Genomic DNA, 21510 nt, shown 5'->3' on the forward strand with positions numbered 1-21510 from the left:
TCGAAATAAAAATGAAACTTCTACACCCTGTATCTCCGAAACTAAGAACTTTAGTTTATGACATTTATAAGACCTTTCTTACTTATTTTAATCTGAGAAATATGCTATCGTCACACCCTGTATATGTTATGGTTAAGGTCCGATATTCGGTTAATATTGACATTACCCGGTTAATCTCGAGAATAACACAACAAAACAACCAAAAACAAAACCAAACCCAAACGTTAACGTGTGAATGTCGACATTAACCGGACATCGGACTTTAACCTTAACATATACAAGATTATAACTAAATAACTTCATTTTTGATTACATATAGAGCTGAATCAAAGAAAAGTTATTACAAACAAAAATTAAATTTAATAATTTCCTTCAACATAAAAAATATGCAATGGCATAACAATTTTACATAATTATAAGTCCAATATTAAATAAAAAATATAACTGCAAAACATCAATTTCTTCATTAATTTGTATACTTAAATATTTAGGTAGATCAGTGAATGCATTTTCCAGTATTTGTTTGAATGGACATATTCCTAAAAGATTCACCTGAAATTCATTTTTTCCCTAAAAACACCCAATAACATTAATAACTATGAATGTATATACAAGGTGGCCCATCGAAAACGTTCCGCAAGACATAACGGCCAGGATTTTTTTTTTCAAAAAATCCAAAAACACGTCAATTTTGTTTGTGAGGGGGACAACTTTTGCCCCAAAAATGATTGCAAAATCTTCAACCCTCTAAGCGGGGGTGTCATCCCCCAACTTTTTTCAAATGGAAAGGGGGGTCAAGTGGCGCCGCAATGAAAAGAGCATTCTCTATATTTCCCCGCTTGTTTTTGAAAATCGGTCGAGTCATTGAGAAAATATGAAGGATTGAAATTTGAAAAGTTTATTTAAACATTTATCAGAGTAAATGATAAGGATAAATTCGTTCGACCAATTTGCTGTTTTTTCTTATTATTTCTAGATGTTTACGCATTTTTCACTTGCCACAAGGTTGAACGATCAGGTGCGGTCTCAATATCGTTAAACTGACCTACAATAGAGTTTCCAAAAATACCAGCCCGCGACGATCAAAATCGTCTTCGTTGAGTTCTTGTACCAACTGAATTTTGTACGGGTGGAACTTGTGTTTTCTTAATATCGTTTGGACACTTGTACGATTCACGCCGGTCGCGGTCTCATTGGCTAATTTTCTTGTACTCAGCGTACTACCCATGGCAACTTGGCCCAATACGAATACCTCCATAGCTTCATTTACTACAGGATTTTCCCTCTGCCTCTTTTTATTCACAACGGCACCAGTTTCGTGAAATTTTGCTACTAAATCGCGAACAATTTTGCCATAAAGGTGTTTGTCAGGATGGCGTTCATTGAATATCTGCGCAAACCGATTGCCACATTCATTATTTTTAAAATAAAGTTCGATTATATCCACTTTTTCTGCAAATGAGTACACCATAATTGTTAAAAAGTTTAACGATATTGAGAAGAACTTCAACGCACAAGTCACAGAACAGTTATCTAGCAACTACCGCACCTGATCGTTCAACCTTGTGGCAAGTGAAAAAATGCGTAAACATCTAGAAATAATACGAAAAAACAGCAAATTGGTCGAAGGAATTTATCCTTATTATTTAGTCTGATAAATGTTTAAATAAACTTTTCAAATTTCAATCCTTCATATTTTCTCAATGACTCGACCGATTTTCAAAAACGAAGCGGGGAAATATAGAGAATAGAAAGCTCTTTTCATTGCGGTGCCACTTGACCCCCCTTCCCATTTAAAAAAAATTGGGGGATGACACCCCCGCTTAGAGGGTTGAAGATTTTGCAATCATTTTTATGGCAAAAGTTGTCCCCCTCACAAAAAAAATTGACGTGTTTTTGGATTTTTTGAAAAAAAAATTACCCTGGCCGTTATGCCTTGCGGAACGTTTTCGATGGGCCACCCTGTATGCTTATGTGTGTGATACCAATTAAACTTACTAGTTACGTAATCGAGGGCGCGATTTTTAAATTCATTGTTGCTAACCATGGACATATTCGGCGCCGGGCTGACTAACTGGAATTTAAATTTTCCGCTGGGGATTCAGGTGGTACCTCTGCTGTAAAAAATGTTAAATTGCCATTTATTTATTTATTTCCTGGCATTGTCATTAGTTTTGACGCTTTAACTTTGTATTACGAGTTTTTAGTTTAAATAAATAGTGTTATGATACTTTAAGCTTAAAAATGTTTACTTGCAGACCTTCCAGTCGAACATTGTTCTTTTTAGAACCTCTTTTAGTGCGAAATGTACAAGATAGCTTAATAGCTGTGTTAATAGCAGTAAAAAACTTATCGGCTATTATGTTCCTTAAGTGCTATTATTATGTTCCTTAAGTGCTGTTAAGAAGGTGAGTTCTGTTGACGTAAATAATAACTATTTATATGTACTTATATTTATAATTAATTTTTGTTTCATAAAATATTTTGATTAGAAGACAATATATAAAATTGGGCAACGCTGTGCCGGTCAAGTTTAATTGCATGACTAAAAGTTTATTTAGTATAAACCTTAGATCATTATATCATCTTCATAAGATGTAAGGTATAAACTATAGGTACATTTTCATGTTTTTTTTTAAATTTCTCGAAAACGCTATAGAAATTTAGAAAAGTGTAAACGGAATTAACCATTTTAGAACAAGCAAATTTTTTATGAAGAATGCATTTCTCTCAAAATGTCAATAATAAAAAGGGTTTTTTTCTCTTATAAAGACAATTCGGGGACATACTGTACATTGTTTGATTGTAGGTAAAAAAGTATGTTTCTGAGATTTTCAAGAAAAAATCATTCACTAATACTAAAAGTCATTTGTCTTACTTATTGTTTCCATATCTCCATCTTCTTGAAAAATATCAATTGACTCATCTGTAGTACAAACTATAAGATCTTCATGTTGCTCAAACAGATGTTTTTCTAAACCACTACTTTTAAAGAAAGACATCTGGCAAATCGAACAGATATGTGGTTTGATTTTTATATGGCTCTTCCTATGAAATCCAAGGTTTGATGTGTTTGTGAAGGATTTGTTACACTCAGGACATGTGTATAAACTATTCTACAATAAGTTATCTCTAATTAGGTGAAAATTATTACTAGCACTGATATAATGCATATTTTAAAAAATATCTTAGTAATACAGGTTAAGTCAAGTTAAGACCATTCCAGAATGACGTCACTGACAGATTGGTTTATATTGGCTGGCCATCGAATTTGACAATGACACAATCACATTTTTGCTGGTATTTTAATTGTAGCTTTCTCTGGGCCGTATTATAAATTTTACTAATTTGAAGATAGATTTTTCCAAATACCTTTTAAATAACTATTCCAAATGAAACGAAATTCTACACAAAAGTACAACTTTAACACCTCTTCAAAAAAGTCTAATACAACTTTTGCATAAAATCATCTTGGGAGACATTTTTTGACACTTTCAAAATTAACATGGGATTTCCTTTCCCGTGTATGGATGTAAAGATGGGGAGAAATATCTCTTATGGGAGTTTATTTGAAAAAGTGGTCACAAAAATGGGAAGAATAAGGGTTCACCAAATAACCACAGATCTATACTAATATATAAATAATATCGCGCTAATCTATACTAATATATAAAATCCTTAAGTGACTGACATACTGATTAATCACGATCCTGCTCAAACCACTCAACGTAAGAAGCTCAATTTTGGCATACAGGTTGATTCTAGGGTGTAGAAGTTCGATAAGAAGGGATTTTTCGAAATCCCAGTTCCAAGGGGGTGAAACCACCCCTCAAATATTACAATATTTTTTATTTAAAAAACGGTCAAGTTCCCGAAAAAACGCTTAAACACGTATATTTTATTTTGTTTTTTTACATATTTTTTAAAAATGTATACAGGGAGTTTCGAAAAATCTGGTCATTAATCACGATCCTGCTTAAAGCGCTTGACGTAAAAAGCTGATTTTTGGAAAACAGATTGACTTTAGGGTGTTCGATAAGAAGGGATTTTTCGAAACTCGAATTCTAAGGGGGTGAAACTATCCCTCAAATATTAAAATATTTTTTATTTAAAAACCGGTGAGTTTTTCGGAAAAACTCTTAAACACGTATATTTTATTTTGTTGTTTTACATATTTTAAGATTTTTTATAAATTTATACAGGGTGTTTCATAAAATATGACCATCGAGTAATCACGATTCTGCTTAAACTGCTTGGCGTTTAAAGCTGATTTTTGGCAAACGGATTGACTGTGGGGTGTAGAGGTTCGATAAGGAGGGGTTTCTCGAAATTCCAAGAGGGTGAAAACGCCCCTCAAATATTACAATATTTGTTATTTAAAAAAGGTTAGTCTTTCGGGAAAACGCTTGGACAAGCAAAATTTATTTGGGTTTTTTACATATTTTTAAATTTTTTAAAAAATTATACAGGGTGTTCCAAAAAGTTGGGTAATTTCTTAACCACAATTCTGCTTAAAACTGCTTGACGTAAAAAGCTTATTTTTGGCAAACGGATTTTTCGAAAGTCAAATTCCAACGAGATGAAACTACCCCTCAAATATTACCAAATTATATAATAATATCGCCATATTGTTTTTTCTCATGCTGACATAAATGTGAGAAAATTTTATCCAGTTTGTATGTTAATGGAAATTCTTGCTTTGCTTTATCATCACCATTACAAATGATTAATTCGACGCGAACGAAGTCGCTGGTACGCGCTAGTGACGTATAAATCTAAAAAATGAAAAGTATAACCATAGATTAGAGAATAAAGGTAACGTAACCAAACATTACCAAAAAAAACTTTGTTTTTATTTTTTTAAATATATATCAATTATTTTTATATATTAGAGGCCCAGTCTATTGCTGCTGAATAAAAATCGTTAATTTATTTCATGTGACGCACTATGGTATATTTGGCCTATATTTTGGCTAAAATTCCATTTTTTCGAATCTGGATATCAGACATTTTTCTTGCACATTTTGTTTCATAATAAGTTCCTTTATTCAAATCCAGCGCCATTTTGATAAAAATCAAGTGGGCTATGAAACGGCGATTATGAGGAACTGTCACTTTCTTCAAGCAAATTTATTTGTTTTCAATGCGTCATTTTTTCGTGTACTGTTTACATTGTCTACTCGAGAAGTTGATTGTGCAAGTAATTTCCGTGGATGGATTTTATAACCGAAGGTATGTACAGGGTGGGTCAAATTCGACGCTTTTAAAGGGAAACGCCCTTTTCTATAGGTGATAGACGAAAACTGATATCGGTGTCTGGAGCTCAATTTTTATCAAAAATATGATGGTGAAAACCGCACATCGATATCTGTTACCGTTTCGGAGTTACGAGGTGTTTTTCAAAAATGTGCATTTTTAACAAATCGCTGTAACTTTTTTACTATGGAAAATTTTCTATTTTTATGAAAACTTTTCCAAAGCCATTTCCATAAATTCTTTTTACGTAGAATTTAATGGTTTAAGTATTTTTTTTTAATTAATAATTTAAGAATTATCAACAGAAAAATTGATTTTTTATTTGGGACGCTCTGTATATTTTTAACTAAATGAAAAGAACTTAAGATTACCTTTCCAAAAATATAGCACACTTGATATTTTGTGATAATCATCTTCGAAATACAGAATTTTGAAGAGTTGGCCACTTTTAACTAGTAGGCTTTAGACCCCTTATTGATGATCTGCCCCTAATGGAACTCGAAAACATATTTTTCCAGCAAGACGAGGCACCGCCTCAGAATGCTGAAGTTATCAGCTAACTTTTGCGGTCTATTTCGAGAATAATTGATTAGCTAACCAAGATCCCAGCCATTGGCCGTCTAGGCCGCAGGACTTAGTACCTATGGATTTTTATCTTTGCGAAAGAATAAAGGTTCTTATTTTTAAATTGCCTGTATAATCTAGACAAGAATTATAACTACTTAGCGGTTATGCGAGGTCCCCCATTTTTCACCCCCAATGAGATAATGAGTTAATATATTCCGCCAGAAATGTTCAGAACGGTCCCGTCTGTCCATAAACAGAACGCGGTCAACATGCCGAACACCTGAGACATGAGATTTTGCTATCTCATGTCTTAGTTTGCTATATTAATAGCAAATGTTACTGTTATTAGATATAATTTAGTTGTGTTGATGTTGTTATATATAGTTTAAATTCTTATAAAATTCAAAATCTCTAAATGGCAATATTATTTTTGTTTTAATTGCTGCTCATAGCTACAATTTTTTTGCATTACAGCCGTCGCGGTTCAAAGCCTACTTATTCAAAGTGGGCGAATTTTTTAAAACTCTATATCTCGAAGAGGAATCGAGCAAAATATTAAGTATGTTATATTTTTGAAAAGGTAATTTTAAATTCTTTTCCATGAATTAAAAATATACAGGGTGTCCCATATAAAAAATCAACTTTTCTGTTGATAATTCTTAAATTATGAATTTTAAAAAAAATATACTTAAACCATTAAATTCTACGTAAAAAGTTGCTTTGGAAACGGTTTCATAAAAATACAAAATTTTCCATAGCAAAAAAGTTGCAGCAATTTGTTAAAAATGCACATTTTTGAAAAACACCCCGTAACTCAGAAACGGTAATAGATATCGATGTGCGGTTTTCACTACCATGTTTTTGATAAAAATTGAGCTCCAGATACCGATATTAGTTTTCGTCTATCTCCTATAGAAAAGGGTGTCTCCTGGAATTTCCCTTTAAAAGCGTCCAATTTGACCCACCCGGTACAAAATAAAAACTTATGTAATTTTCCTAAAATTGCTGCTCGTGTTTTTTTATACAATAAATTAAAATGCAATGAAAGGAACTCATAAAAAAGTAGCCACAAAATACAAGTAGAGCTACAAAAAAATCTTCATATGACTTCACGGACAATTCTACACAATATTGTTGCTTTGTGTTCCTAGTTATCGAAATTGACTGAAACTTTTGCACCTAGATGCCCTTAGCCTGTGAAGTATTTTTTTTGTGCATAAACATTTCAATGGACATGGCGTATGTAGTGTGTTTATTAAGTACTTGTACAAACTTTAAGGGGCAAATCTTTGACTAATTCTAAGATAAAAATTTCATATAAACATGTGTTAGCAAATGCTTCGTTTTCCAGATACAGGGTGTAGAAAGTGAAAAATACCACACCACGAACGGTGTTCCAAAAAAAAATTATCTGCATGCAACCTGCATTTTTAATTAGGCAGATGCAGATAATAATTAGGCAGATGCAGATAATTTTTTTTTGGAACACCGTTCGTGTGACAAAAAAAAGTGAAGAAACCATTTTTATTAGCAAGTAGTGAAAAATACCATTTTTTTTTTGTTATTTTAGAAAAAAGCAGTGGCGTGCCATTTTTTTAATCGAATAAAAATATGGTGTCACATGTTTTTATGAACTTTTTGTCTTATAATTTATCTGTTGCAATAGTAGTTTCGGCTTATATGATTTTCTGATTTAATGTATGTATTTAGAATAAATCCCTGAATTTCACCCAAAATGTACTTTTGGCCAAAACGAACGCAAATTGTACCATAGTGTGACGTGAAAATAAAATTTGTATTTTTTTCACGTCAAATATTTATCTCTTTGGAATCATTTCCTGTTTTAAAAAATTTCAGCGCATATTTTAAATTTTAGGTTTTTGCTACAGCAGCGCCATCTTAACTCTTCCCCTTTTTATGACCCCCCCATTTTTTATCGCACAAAATTATTTCTCCTTACCTTTACACTCCATAGTCCCGTGTTCCGATGCACTACACGGTATATAAATTCGTCGTCTCTTGCTGTTAACCAGTCTTATTATACCTTATAATCGAAAAAAAAACGAGTCCAGTTGGATTAAAAATGGACAATTAAGGCATTCCCAATGTAATTTTACATATAAAATGACAGCGATCTTCATTTCATGGCCGTCGCTGACGCCATTTTTTTTCGATCATACGGAACCATACAATTTAAAAAAAAACGTCAAAGAAGGCTGGGGAATAACGATCAATAATTATGGCGAGGTCAAGCCCTAGACGTCATTTACTTGGTCCATACACTTCATTTTCAGTTGGCCTCAAAACGGTTGTAATATATTTTTATATTGAGTAAAAATGATTTTTAAATGGTGTAGTTTAAAATTCGAGAAAAAATAATTTTTTAGAAATAGATATGTCTGCCTATAACCATTCTATCCTTTTTTGATCTTTCTATAATTAAGGTCATAGAATTAAGGTTAATTTTTGACAACTTTTGTGTCAATTTTCAGTAAATGACATCTAAAGATTGATCTCACCCTATTTCACCAGAATTATCATCATAGATAAACGCAACAAGTTTAGATTGGAAAGTGCCCATAAGGACAATGTAAACCCTATTTGGCGCTGTTCTTACAACGGTCGCGACCCGAAACTTTTGAATGTTTCGGAGCGGTTCGGCTACGGGTTCGGCTTTTTCCGGATTTCTGCCGCCAAATATTTTTATTCAAATTTTTATTATTATTATTGCTTTACTTTTATGAATAAAAGACAGTCTATTTTATGTAAAAAACTTTATTTTTTACAAAAACATGTATAAAACATCTAAAATAAAAATTATTTAAAGAACATAGTTTAAAAGCAGCAGTATGAAGCGAAAAAAAAACATAGTGTTAGAATTATTATTAAATGTATAATAAGTTATACAATATTTAACAAGAATTTATAATTAAAACATTCAATACATAAACCACTAATTTACAATTAAATGACCTAAATTTAGAATAACTTAACAGCTAGATTTCTTATAGGAGTGAAAAAATACTAAAGAACAGAAGGCAAAAAAAGATCTTTATGAAAGTCAATAATTTAAAATTTAACAGGGTTAGATTGATTTAATAATTTTCTTTATTTAGATCAATCGGGGCAATTTTTTTTTTCGAAGTTTATGATTGATACTAAATAAATGTGGTAGCCGTTAGAAAAAAAAGTCTAAATATACAGTTATTATGACAATTCTATTTCCACAACAAATGTAGAGATTTCGAAACATGGATTGTTAAAGATGTATTTTATATTATTATTTAATATACAACGACTAAATTCACTTTTATGTTCAGTAATATAAATAATATAATAATAATAAGTAATAATAATAATAGGTTGGCATATTGTGGGGATTTCCATACTTGGATTGCTAAAGATGTTATTGTTTTCTATAAAAACGTGTTCTTTAAATTGACGCTTTTTCACCTCGAATTAGTATATCACTGATTTGCAAATTAGAGGAAACCAAGAATGTTTTTCTCATTTTATCAGCAAAGTCGCAAAAAGTCGCAGTATTTTATTTTACTGTATGAAAGCTCAATGTTGTTGAGTTGAGGTTCGAAGTTGAACAATGAGGTTCTTTGGACAACCCGAGCTACCAAGCACTTTATATTGTGCTGCTTTGATAAATACCTGACTTCATTGTTTCACTTTTTTGTATATGTTTTTTGTGTTCGTTAAGTCAAACATTTAGAGAATGTTTTGTTTCTAATACACGATCCAATCAATTTTTTTTAGTGTCAATACTGAATTCGGTCTACAACATTCAAAGAGAAGGGTAATTCAATTAGTTACACGTATATCAAATGGAAAAAATTCCTAATTAATACATGTAGTAACAAATATTCTAGAATGATAAACTGATATAAAAGTGTAAGAAACATTTGTTTTTTAGATTATGTACAATATTTAATATTTTTGTTTTGGTCTCTTTTTATAACTAAGATATTTAGTGTAGGCTTGCTGCTTAATTGGATCTACAAAACATTTTTCAGAATTTACAGCCATAAATTTAAAAAATTTTATATCTGCTCCAGTAATAATTTTGTTAACATTTGTGCACCACCAAAATAAAGAACATTGTATGACAACTTTACATAGTATATCACCTAATGCATGATCTGGACAATAAAGAGTTTCAAAGGAAAATTTGTTTTTAAGAATAGAGTTTAAAATGAAAGATATATTCTGAAAATTACAAAGTCTCGGTATTAAGTAAAATAAAGTTCTTAATGAGTGAATTACTAAAAACAATAAAAAATCCCCTGGTTTTAGTAAATGACCTCGTTCAAATTGTTTTGCTTCTATAAAATCATCAAAGTGAATTTTTTTGTGCCTCAAAGTTATTACTCTCCTACAAGTTGTACAATTTGCTATGGTCTTATTCTTTAACATCATTTTTCCTATGGCACCTGTCATATATGTTAAGGTTGAATATCCTAATTTAGTTTCACTACTAATTAATACATTAAGTGGAGTTTCTGGAATAACAGGGCATTCCAAAAGAGATGTCCTACCTGTTGATTCCCCCTTTAAAAATGATTTCAAATTATCTAGACATTCAGTTGCTGTATCTTTTTGGCAGTTTGAATTTATAGAATGACTAGACATAAAATTATTTATTAATAAGGTTTTAAATGATGTTATAAAACTGGAAGGATCTGGGTCTGTGTTCCTTACCCCATGGCTGCGTATGTAGCTAAAAAAATTCTCTAATGAATCTTGGTTGAATGCACCGGTTAAAATATAGGAAAATCCATTTTTATTTAACAAAATATTATATAAATATAAAAATCCCCTAACAGTAAATATCAAATTTTTTATGGATGGGACCGAAACAAATTTTTGCCTTTCCAATGAAAAAAATTTCATAGAATTTAGTACTTTTAGTGCATTCAACCAGAATTCTTTGTGTTGAGAATTTTTTGTTATTACACACTTCAGAGGTTTTGCTTGAGCTTTAGTCTTTCTTATTACATTCAACGAGTCAAAAAGTTGATCCAAAAATAAAATCAAATCCGCCGTATCCTCAACTTCTTTTGGAATATTATTGTTGTCGTTGATATCTAAAATAATAATAAATATAAGCTATATTTTCTGTATTATGTTTCTCTTGCAATTGTCTTACCCCATTGTGCCACTCTCTTCATTAAAGATCCCACGGTATAGCTAAATACTTGCGTGCAGGTCTTCACTTTCATTTTGTTTATTTTCTCTGGAATAACATGACTATCTGTAAGTTTACTACATATTCTTACTGATGGTAGCGATGTATCCAAGTTGTAGAACGCTTGAATATGGTCCCATTTTGCAACTTTTTTTGCACCATTCAGTAAGAAATGTAGATGTTTGGTGATCATGTTATTCCGTAATCCCTTAAACAGGTGTGGGACGTCATAGAGTGGAACAACCTCTTGTTTGCCAATTAAAAATCCCCAAAAATTCTTTTCTATGTTTTCTTTTATGCATTGTTCACACGTTTCGGCTAAGAGCATATTAATAGCTGCTTGGTTAGCACTTCCCTGATCGCATACTGTAGCCACAATTTGTAAGTTAATTTGTTGGCATTCTTTAATAATAGTGGTAAGAAGATTCTTTAAAATTATAGATTTAATTGGTCCCTTACTAAACGTATATACTATTGGTTGCTTCCACTGCCTGTAAACGCCCCTTAACATGAAAACATTGGTGTGGTCAGCTATTAGAGGTTTTTTCTCGTACCCGTAATCTTCAAGCCCAATTATTTCACCATTTCCTCTGTGATAATGGAGTTTTGATGTTAAGGCCATCTCGTCAAACATCAGTACACAAATCCTGTCGTTGGTTTTTGTTAAACCAGTTACAGATTCTTTTAAATTTTGAAAAATTTTTTTGTTCACCCCTGGATAAAATGGGACTTTTTGTAGTAGATTTCTTAAAGTTCTGGCCGATGGTAATGCAAAAATTTTGCTTAGTAATCTATATCCTTTGCCACTATTCTTATAAAGGGATAGAGCTAAAATCTTGTCGTTTAATGTGTAACGCCTAGATTTATTTTTCAGGGACTGATTTTTCATTTGAGACATAAAGAAATTAAATGTAGGTCCGTTGACATGGCTCATAAAAGAGGAAAATTTTGACGAGGAAGAGACAGTTTCCGTTAATGCCAGTCGCTTTTGATACTTGACTCTGTTTTGTATATTTCGCATTCTTTTGGTCATGCCTTTTAGTTCTATATAGAGGTGTTTAGCCTGAGGTGTTAAGTATTTGCTGCGTGTTACTTCAATATTAGAAAGAATACCTCTTCTTTTTAATAAACCTAGAAAAATATTGAAAATAAGTAGATGTAATTCAAAATAAAATTAATTTGAAATATAATATTAATATTCCTGTCGTTAATATTTTAAGACATAAAAAATCTAGAACAACACTTATTATCTTCTAAAAATAGTAAAGTACTATTTTTTAGAAGTTAATAAGTGTTGTTAAATGTATAAATGTAATTATTACTAAAGAAAACGTAATCAATTCTGGCGATTGGTGACATTATCCATATATTATATTGAATATATATTTTTTTTACCTTTCGGTAAAAATATAATGCTGGAAGTACACACTCGCCGAGGCGACCCGAGGTGCGACAAAAAAGGACGGTTCTAACCAATAGCAATGTACATATCGTTAATTTTTTGTCGCGCCTCGGGTCGCCTCGGCAAGTGTGTATTTCCAGCATTATAATATTACTTTTTTAATATTAATTTTTGTTTGAAAAGAGATTAATTTTCTTAAAATATTTCTTCTTACCTTTCGGAGCGAAGTTTTCGAAATGATATGTAGTGGACTTTGGTTTCAGCAGGAATGGTGGTGTTCTTTCTTCTGGAGGGGTCACCTCATACATACTAGGGCTAGATTCATCTTCGGTCCCAATATCTTTAAAAATAGTATATTTAATAAATATTTAGTTATACCTACATATAATAACTATTGCTAATTTAATGCAGATTTAAAAAAAAATGATAAATTAATAAATTTTAATAATTTAATAATGTTTTAATAATAGATATGCGGAGTAATATTTGTCAAGTAATTACTATAAAAAAATTTAATAAAGGTTAGTTAGTTACCGTAAAAAAATAACAATAAAATAAGTTTATTTAAATAATATTAAAACATCTAAACTTAGTCACTAGAAAGTAAATTCTTGTATCTTTATAGAAGCATTTAAAGAGAAGAGATTTGAATGTAATTTTATATCCTTCTAAATAAAAAAGAGACCGACTGGCAGTAATATTATTTCTGTTGAAGATAGTATTCTTTAATTTGTGAAACTAAGCCAACAATAAAGCCTTAGGACCGCTCAAATTGGACACAAGTTTACATAATAACTTGGCATATCTACTTGTAATGAAATAAAATAAATTAAGCACATAAAAAAATCGATAATATTAAAGTTTACTAATTAATATAAAGCTTGGCGCTCACGTGCCAAGTGCGCCCAACTCCCGCGGATTAATTCTATGTATTATAATGCAGATCAACGAACTTAAACGAAGCAACTTAAGTCCGCGGATTTGCTTTATAATAGGTACATACAATTAATCGAATGTATGTTTTTTCGCCGCACTTCGCACCAGTCAGCGTCAAGTCATATTTTTGAAATTATTAAATATTTATACTGTAAATGTAAACCCAAAAAAGTAAAAGTAACACTAAAAACATAAAAAATATATTTACCTGGAATATTAACAGAAGGTAGCGCATTTCTGTTGAGACCTCTTCGCGTTCCGCTCACAAAGCATTCTGATGCAAAATGATTTTCACAAATATAATATCTATTATATTGCTGTGTTGCAGTTAACGATTCATAGCCTTCAGGTTTCACAATGTTTATCCATTCTTCAAAAATACGTGGATCGCTTTTTGGAAAGCGATGTCTTACCCCACTTCGGTTTTTGCAATTTTTTACATAGCACTTCTTAATTTTTCCCATTTTTCTATAATGATCAGGTGTTTCCGCAAATAAACTTTATATAAATTCACAATATCGCAATAATAATTTTGAAAAAAAGGAAGTTTTAAACGATTTTCAATATTTTTCAGCAACTAACACGGTTTTTATAGCATATATTTTAAATTTTAAACTACGATTTTTAAAAGTTTGTCAACATTTTGTCAAGAAAAGACGCTAAAACGCTATCCTTATTTACGGTTGTCCTAGATACCGTAAAATCCCTAACAACCGCCGCTTGCAGCGCCCTACAACGTACGCGACCCAAAACAATTTTAAGGTTTGGCGGCAAGCCGAGCTTTCCAATCTAAACTTGTTTCATTTATCTATGATTATCATCGATTGTCATTCCCTAGCTATATCGTATTAATATCAATAGAATAAAATTCAATACATACATGTTTTAGCTCATTCAAATCTTGAGCACCTTTCATGGAATAATCTTTTAAACTACTGAATCCATTTTTATGATATTTCATATGTTCTTTGAAAATTCTTACACTAAATGTTTTATCACAAACAGTACACCTAAAATGCTTGCTGGAGTAATCATGATCGTGATCCATATTATGCCCCTCTAAAAAATACTATAAAATAGAAACCTTTAAATATGAATTCTTACCTAATGAATTTTCTGAAATAGATATGGAGTCTTGTCCAGAATGATTACAAAGATGAACATTTAATTCAGATTGTGATGTAGATGCTTGACTGCATACTTTACATTTTAATATCACAGTTTTACTATTATTTTCTACATTATGCATTTTACTTAAGTGTACTTTATGTAAATTGCTGTTAGGAAAATACATAAAGCACAGTTCACATTGTTTTATTGGTTGGGAATGGAGTATTTCCAAATGTTTGAAAAAATCCTCATCATTTGAAAAATGAACATTACATTTACGACAAGCCCTTAAATTTCCAGAAATTTCTGTCTCATTTTCTGTACTATCTATAATTTGGTTTTGGTCCATACTTTCAGGATTCTCCACAATTTCTACTTGATTGTAATTTTCAAAAGTTGTAACTTCATTTGTACCTGAAAAAGTGTCTTTAATAATGTCTGACAATACAAATAAAAAATAATTATCTTACTGTTGCCATCTTCAAAATTGCTTTGAAGATTTTCTACATTTTGTCCATTTTCTAATAAATGACTATTAACAGATTCAATAACGTATTCATTAACATTATCTGGTAAAGTCCTATCTACATTGTTATCACCTGACAACAAATTTAAAATAATATTTTCGTTAACTTGAACCTGTTTCTCTTCATTATATTCTTTTTGGAGTAAGTCAAAAGTTGTTTCACATTTGTCTTTAAAATTAATTGAGATATCCAGCTCATGTTTACATAATAGGCAAATGTATGGAGGTAGACCGTCATCTGGTAAAACCTAAAATAAGTTGTAATATAAAATTATTAACATTTAATTAGATATTAATTAAGCATTTGAGAGATTCAAACTGAAGGTGACTGAAGACTCAAAGGCCTACCTACTTCTGGTACAAGGTACAATAAAATTTTACTTACATCAACACAAGCAATGACTGTTATATGTTGAGCTATTTCTTCCGTTTCAAAAATATTAGACAAATTTCTAGAAGTTAAACATATTCGACAACGCTCCATACTATATTTCTTTTTATTTTATTTTAACAAAACCGGTAATCAAAAATCAAAACAGAGATCAAAATCAAAACAAAAATAAATTATTTAAGTTTTGTGGTTATGTCATGTCAATATTAAAAAAAATATATATGCAACCAGTTATTTGACTTCAAAGGAAAAAACAAAATGAAGAAATAAATATTAGGAAAAAAAATATTTTATAAAATCTCTTCATATAAAATACAATTTAATGGTATAAAAATGTACGACTCAAATTTATACATTAAATGAAATAATAAAGAAATAAAAAAAGTAAGCGCCCAACGTGGGGCTCGAACCCACGACCCTGAGATTAAGAGTCTCATGCTCTACCGACTGAGCTAGCCGGGCTTGTTGAAACAGATTTTAATAGATGCTTAATAGGTAATTGTCCGTAGGAAGACAAATTTTCAAATGAAGAGCACACAGGAAAAACGATGAACGTCGATTTTTTGCTAACTTGATTTTAATCTTAGATTATATATATTTGATATCAATTAAATTTTTAATTATGTAATCGAAGGCGCGATTTTTAAATTCATTGTTGCCAACCATTGACTGACTAAATGGAATTTAAATATCCCGCTGGGGATTCAGGTGTTAGCTTCGCTGTAAAAACCATTGGTAAAAATTGTAAAGTTGTCACATAGTTGTCACATATATATTTATTTATTTCTTGGCATTGTTATTCGTTTTGATACTTAAGTTTTGTATTACGGGTTTTTGGTTTAAATGAATAATGTTGTGAAACTTTAAGCTTAAAAATGTTTACTAGCAGACCTTTCAGTCGAATATTGTTCTTTTTAGAACCCCTTTTAGTGCGAAGTGTACAAGACAGCTTAATAGCCGTAAGAAACTCATTGCAACTTTATTAGAATATTTTGAACGGGAAAGCAGTCGCAGGGTTCGGAAAACTACATGTTACTTTTAAAAACTACATAAACTACATTACAAGTAGTTTATGTAGAGGGTGTAGTTTATGTAACCTACGTATGTAACTTTCAAATATCAAAGGTTTGAGGTGAGGTTATAATAAGTTGAAACTTTAAAAACACATAATGTATTTAAGAAAACAGAAGAAATATGGCTTTAAATATAGCATTTACATCATATTATCTCTATTACACCTCATATAAAGGAAAATTATTCATAAAATCAATACATAGTTTTTTAACGTAGTTTTCATGTAGTTAATGAACGGGAAAAGACGTAGTTTTTGAAGAAAAACTACACGTAGTTAATCAGGTAAATTACGTCTTAATTAACTACTTCCAAACCCTGAGCAGTAGTAATCACAGAGTAGTAACGGCTACGTCTTTCGTGTTCCCGAAATGTACAGGAGGTGCCAAAAGCTCAATGTATATCTCATAGGTATTCTGTGGGGAATTTGGTATTAAATTCATATCAGATTTTCATATCAGATTAATTTTTTTAATCAGACAGCGTTATGACGTCAAAACATTGTCCTTGCAGAATATGCGAATCTTCGCGTCAGCTTCAAAACGTGATATAAATACGCAATTGTTTTGGAATTTCCTGTATAAATTTGATTAATTCAGTAAAAAGTTTGCTCATTTAAAATAATATTTGTCGCAGAACTCAAAATCATAACTGTGAACAACATTACTATGCATGCTATGAACAATAAATCATTATGGTACATGATTCTTTTTTGAGATTATACAGGCTTTTAGATCGCTGTTAATTATATAATTGCACTATAATCTGTCCAACCAGAGGATTCCGGACAGCAGGGTTGGAAAAAATCATGATTTTTTAAAAAAATCAGATTTTTTTTGATTTTAATAGAAAACATTATTAAATCCGATTTCCAAATAATTAGGACTTAATTCCAATTAAAGTCCAATTCCTAAGTGGCTAAATCTTCATAACTCTGCCCGATACTGACAACATTAACAATTTTACGGCGCCTTGTCATTTTCCCACATCGGTCACCAATATATTCCGCAAAAAAGTCGCTCGCTTCAGATCAAAAGGATTCTTTTTAAAATGTCAAAAGAGTATTAATTTTTGTCATTTCAACGCCTAGGCATAAAACTGAAGCACTTTTACGCCTAAGCACAAAAGTACAAAAATATATTATTAAACTGATATTAAGCGTCAATTTCAACGAGTGTACAAATTGTTACTGGATTACTTACAAGGTATTACTTTTTATATTATTTGCAACGTTTGACATTGATTAAAAAATGATTTGTAATATTTGAAAAAATATAGTATATTCTACTCGGAGTAAAAATGGACTTTTGTGCCTCTCTATTAACCTCGTCAAAAAAAATATTTTTATTCCTTACACAATACATGTTACTATTGTTCGGAAATAGTCTTAAATCGAGAATAAAATTAGTATTATCCTTGTTTATATATTCTTCATAAACAAAGGGTATTATAATTATCTATCGCCAAAGTGAAAAATACTTACTGCAGGTCGATGTCGTTAGAAATTTGGAAAGAACTAAAAGATAAATTGATGTAGGCAGAAGTTATCTTGTTCAATATACAGCTGTATCAAAAAAGATATAAAACAGCATATTTTCTGACAACGATTTGAAGATATAGTCTAACATCAAAAGAACCTTTTTCTGTACCTACTAGAGGTTGCGAATGAAATGTATTCGAACACCGTTTTTTTTTGTCACTTGTACATAAATTTTAAAATAAATCCCTGCCCTTTAGAAGTCTTTCACACGGAATTACTTTAAAAATTGGTCCAACATTTTAATTGATGAATAGATATCTACATAGTATCTATTCGTCAATTAAAATAAGTAGGTATATATGTGTTATACATTGCTAGAATACATTATTATTATTATTTAACACACATTTATGAAAACTTTCTTTACTTTTACAGTTATTTTTCGTTTTATTGTAAAGTTTTAAAAAAAGTTGATTTTTTTGATCTAAATCATATGATTAAAATTTAAAAAAATCATTTGATTTAAATTATGCCAACCCTGCCTGACGGTGACAGTTGTGTCTGTAATTTTAATTCACAGCCAATGTATGTTCTGTCATTTTTTTTAATGTTAAATAATGTCGAAACCTTCCCTGACTCATTAAACAGACTGTATATATGACTGAAACAAAGAAAAAATATTAAGAAAATAGAAAATAACTTCAGTTTCACGCTAGTTATACATATTTAAATAACCTTTAAGAAAATAATTTAAATATGTGCGTTAAATATTTCAGCATATTTTGTAATAAGTAAAATGATGACTCAAAAAACCGCGTATTCCCAAAATCCCCGTAAAATTTGTTTGTAACATGCAAAAATGAATAATACAGTGTCAATCTTTATGTCCTCTCAAACATAATTTGCATAATACGGATTTGTTTATTCATGTTAAACCATTTTTTGACTGTCCAAAGTATCAAAAACCAAAACGCTAGTCACTTACACGATCCATGATTAATGAGTAATGTAAATTAACAGGTTTTACACTTTCTGCGCGTTTTTAGGAGTGCGATATTATGTTAAATAGTTCTCTAATTTAAGACAAAGCACACTAATAATGACATGACAGATTATTTGAGTGCATAACGTTTTTATCCGCTTTAATTACAAATGGAATGTATGAATTGTAATAATGAATTTTTAATTAATTGAATTAATGGCTTTTAATTTTAAAATATTTCTACTTTGAGTACCTAATATATCTTCAAATCTGGTTAATATTTATTATAGTAAAATAACGGTAATAGTAATGTATAGTAGTGTTGGACATCACGATTCTTTTTAGTGAGTAGACTCACGCGATTCAATTTTTCTTCGATTCGGTTCAATCGACTCTTACGATTCGTTCATTTAAACAGACTACAAACACATTTTGCGTATCACAGTATAAATATACAGGGTGGCCCATCGAAAACGTTCCGCAAGCCATAACGGCCAGGGTAATTTTTTTTTTCAGAAAATTCAAAAACACGTCAATTTTGTTTGTGAGGGGGGCAACTTTTGCCCCAAAAATGATTGCAAAATCTTCAACTCTCTAAGCGGGGGTGTCATCCCCCAATTTTTTTCAAATGGGAAGGGGGGTCAAGTGGTACCGCAATCGAAAGGGCTTTCTATTCTCTATACTTTCCGGCTTCGTTTTTGAAAATCGGTGGAGTCATTGAGAAAATATGAAGGATTGAAATTTGAAAAGTTTATTTAAACATTTATCAGAGTAAATGATAAGGATAAATTTCTTCGACCAATTTGCTGTTTTTTCTTATTATTTCTAGATGTTTACGCATTTTTTCACTTGCCACAAGGTTGAACGATCAGGTGCGGTAGTTGCTAGATAGCTGTTCTGTGACTTGTGCGTTGAAGTTCTTCTCAATATCGTTAAACTTTTTAACAATTATGGTGTACTCACTTGCAGAAATAGTGGATATAATCGAACTTTATTTTAAAAATAATGAATGTGGCAATCGGTTTGCGCAAATATTCAATAAACGCCATCCTGACAAACACCTTTATGGCAAAATTGTTCGCGACTTAGTAGCAAAATTTCACGAAACTGGTTCCGTTATGAATAAAAAGAGGCAGAGGGAAAATCCTGTAGTAAATGAAGCTATGGAGGTATTCGTATTGGGCCAAGTTGCCATGGGTAGTACGCTGAGTACAAGAAAATTAGCCAATGAGGCCGCGACCGGCGTGAATCGTACAAGTGTCCAAAAGATATTAAAAAAACACAAGTTCTACCCGTACAAAATTCAGTTGGTACAAGAACTCAACGAAGACGATTTTGATCGGCTTGAATGGGCTGGTATTTTTGGAAATCCTATTGTAGGTCAGTTTAACGATATTGAGACCGCACCTGATCGTTCAACCTTGTGGCAAGTGAAAAAATGTGTAAACATCTAGAAATAATAAGAAAAAACAGCAAATTGGTCGAAGGAATTTATCCTTATCATTTACTCTGATAAATGTTTAAATAAACTTTTCAAATTTCAATCCTTCATATTTTCTCAATGACTCGACCGATTTTCAAAAACGAAGCGGGGAAATATAGAGAATAGAGAGCTCTTTTCATTGCGGCACCACTTGACCCCCCTTCCCATTTGAAAAAAGTTGGGAGATGACACCCTCGCTTAGAGGGTTGAAGATTTTGCAATCATTTTTGGGGCAAAAGTTGTCCCCCTCACAAACAAAATTGAGGTGTTTTTGGATTTTTTGAAAAAAAAAATATCCTGGCCGTTATGTCTTGCGGAACGTTTTCGATGGGCCACCTTGTATATACATTCATAGTTATTAATTTTGGGCCACCCCGTATATTTTTTTTGTAAATAACTTTCACATGACTTTTTATATCCATGATGTTTGTTTGGGGCTCTCGGTTTAGGGATTTTTTTCGAGTCTATTGATGCCCTACTACATAAAGACGCATTCTTTATCATTATGAGACGGGGTTAAATTATAATATATTTTATTACTAATATATAAAATTGGTATAATAGAACATAAAATTTCATTACTAATTTCTTATCAATATTTATACAGGGTGGTCCAAACTGTATTCCGGAAACTTCGGGAACATGTTCTTTAGATAAAAATAAGTAAAAAAGTTATAGATACAGGTTGCAGAAGTTTCATTTCTATTTCAATTTTTTCTAAATAATTTCTGAAGTAACGTCAATATTTGGATGAAAATTGGTGTCTGGGAGTTTTTTGACATGAGAAATTTGATTTTGGTGTCAATATGACTCCTACTAGTAGAGGGCGCCACCGACATGTGTTTTAACTGTTTTGAAGCGTAGTAAGTTTTTGTAGTACCTGTATAAAACTACCGAGCAAAAAAATGTACATCACTGTGACTTTTTACGTAAAAAATATCTCTTTGTAAAAATCGCTACGAGCAACCGTTCTTAAGATATTTAGAATGGAAATAAACAATACATGACGAAAAATACACACGTTGAGTAGATAGTTATTTCACTGAAATAATAAATTTAAGAAATTTTTATTTTTTTAAATTAATCATAAATTTTTCTGCAAAAAATGATGA

At 31.0% G+C, this 21510-nt stretch overlaps 1 protein-coding gene and 1 non-coding gene across 7 annotated transcripts; both read right to left on the reverse strand.

The window, feature by feature from the left end:
* Nucleotides 1-174: 174 nt before the first annotated feature.
* LOC115889503 (zinc finger protein 184-like) lies at nucleotides 175-15576 on the reverse strand. Of its 6 annotated transcripts, XM_030909509.1 has the most exons (7): nucleotides 15377-15576; nucleotides 14936-15239; nucleotides 14460-14879; nucleotides 14236-14414; nucleotides 2879-3116; nucleotides 1999-2117; nucleotides 175-570 (listed from the first exon to the last, which is right to left on the reverse strand). In XM_030909509.1, the coding sequence occupies exons 1-6, from the start codon at nucleotides 15473-15475 to the stop codon at nucleotides 2071-2073; spliced, it is 1287 nt and encodes a 428-aa protein (XP_030765369.1). In that variant the 5' UTR covers nucleotides 15476-15576; the 3' UTR covers nucleotides 175-570; nucleotides 1999-2070. The 6 variants fall into 6 exon arrangements, with proteins under 6 accessions (XP_030765369.1, XP_030765370.1, XP_030765372.1 ...); XM_030909510.1 differs by lacking the exon at nucleotides 175-570 and having other exon boundaries at nucleotides 2062-2114; XM_030909512.1 differs by lacking the exons at nucleotides 175-570; nucleotides 1999-2117 and adding an exon at nucleotides 7784-8365 and having other exon boundaries at nucleotides 2990-3116; nucleotides 14178-14414.
* A 195-nt stretch (nucleotides 15577-15771) lies between these two features.
* Nucleotides 15772-15844, reverse strand: Trnak-cuu. The gene has a single exon. It is a non-coding gene; the product is annotated as a tRNA-Lys (tRNA).
* Between the last annotated feature and the right edge of the window lie 5666 nt (nucleotides 15845-21510).

Source organism: Sitophilus oryzae, unplaced genomic scaffold (genome assembly GCF_002938485.1).
Source record: "Sitophilus oryzae breed Bouriz unplaced genomic scaffold, Soryzae_2.0 scaffold_815_pilon_pilon, whole genome shotgun sequence".
Lineage (NCBI taxonomy): Eukaryota > Metazoa > Arthropoda > Insecta > Coleoptera > Curculionidae > Sitophilus > Sitophilus oryzae.

Bases quoted from the DNA above. Each gene is read 5' to 3' on its own strand.
- LOC115889503 (XM_030909509.1), bottom strand. From the start codon at position 15,475: ATGGAGCGTTGTCGAATATGTTTAACTTCTAGAAATTTGTCTAATATT. The intron at 3,117-14,235 runs GTATGTATTGAA...AACTTATTGTAG, and splicing joins ATTTGAATGAGCTAAAACAT to AATAGTTTATACACATGTCC. The intron at 2,118-2,878 runs GTAAGACAAATG...CATTTTTTACAG, and splicing joins TGGAGATATGGAAACAATAA to CAGAGGTACCACCTGAATCC.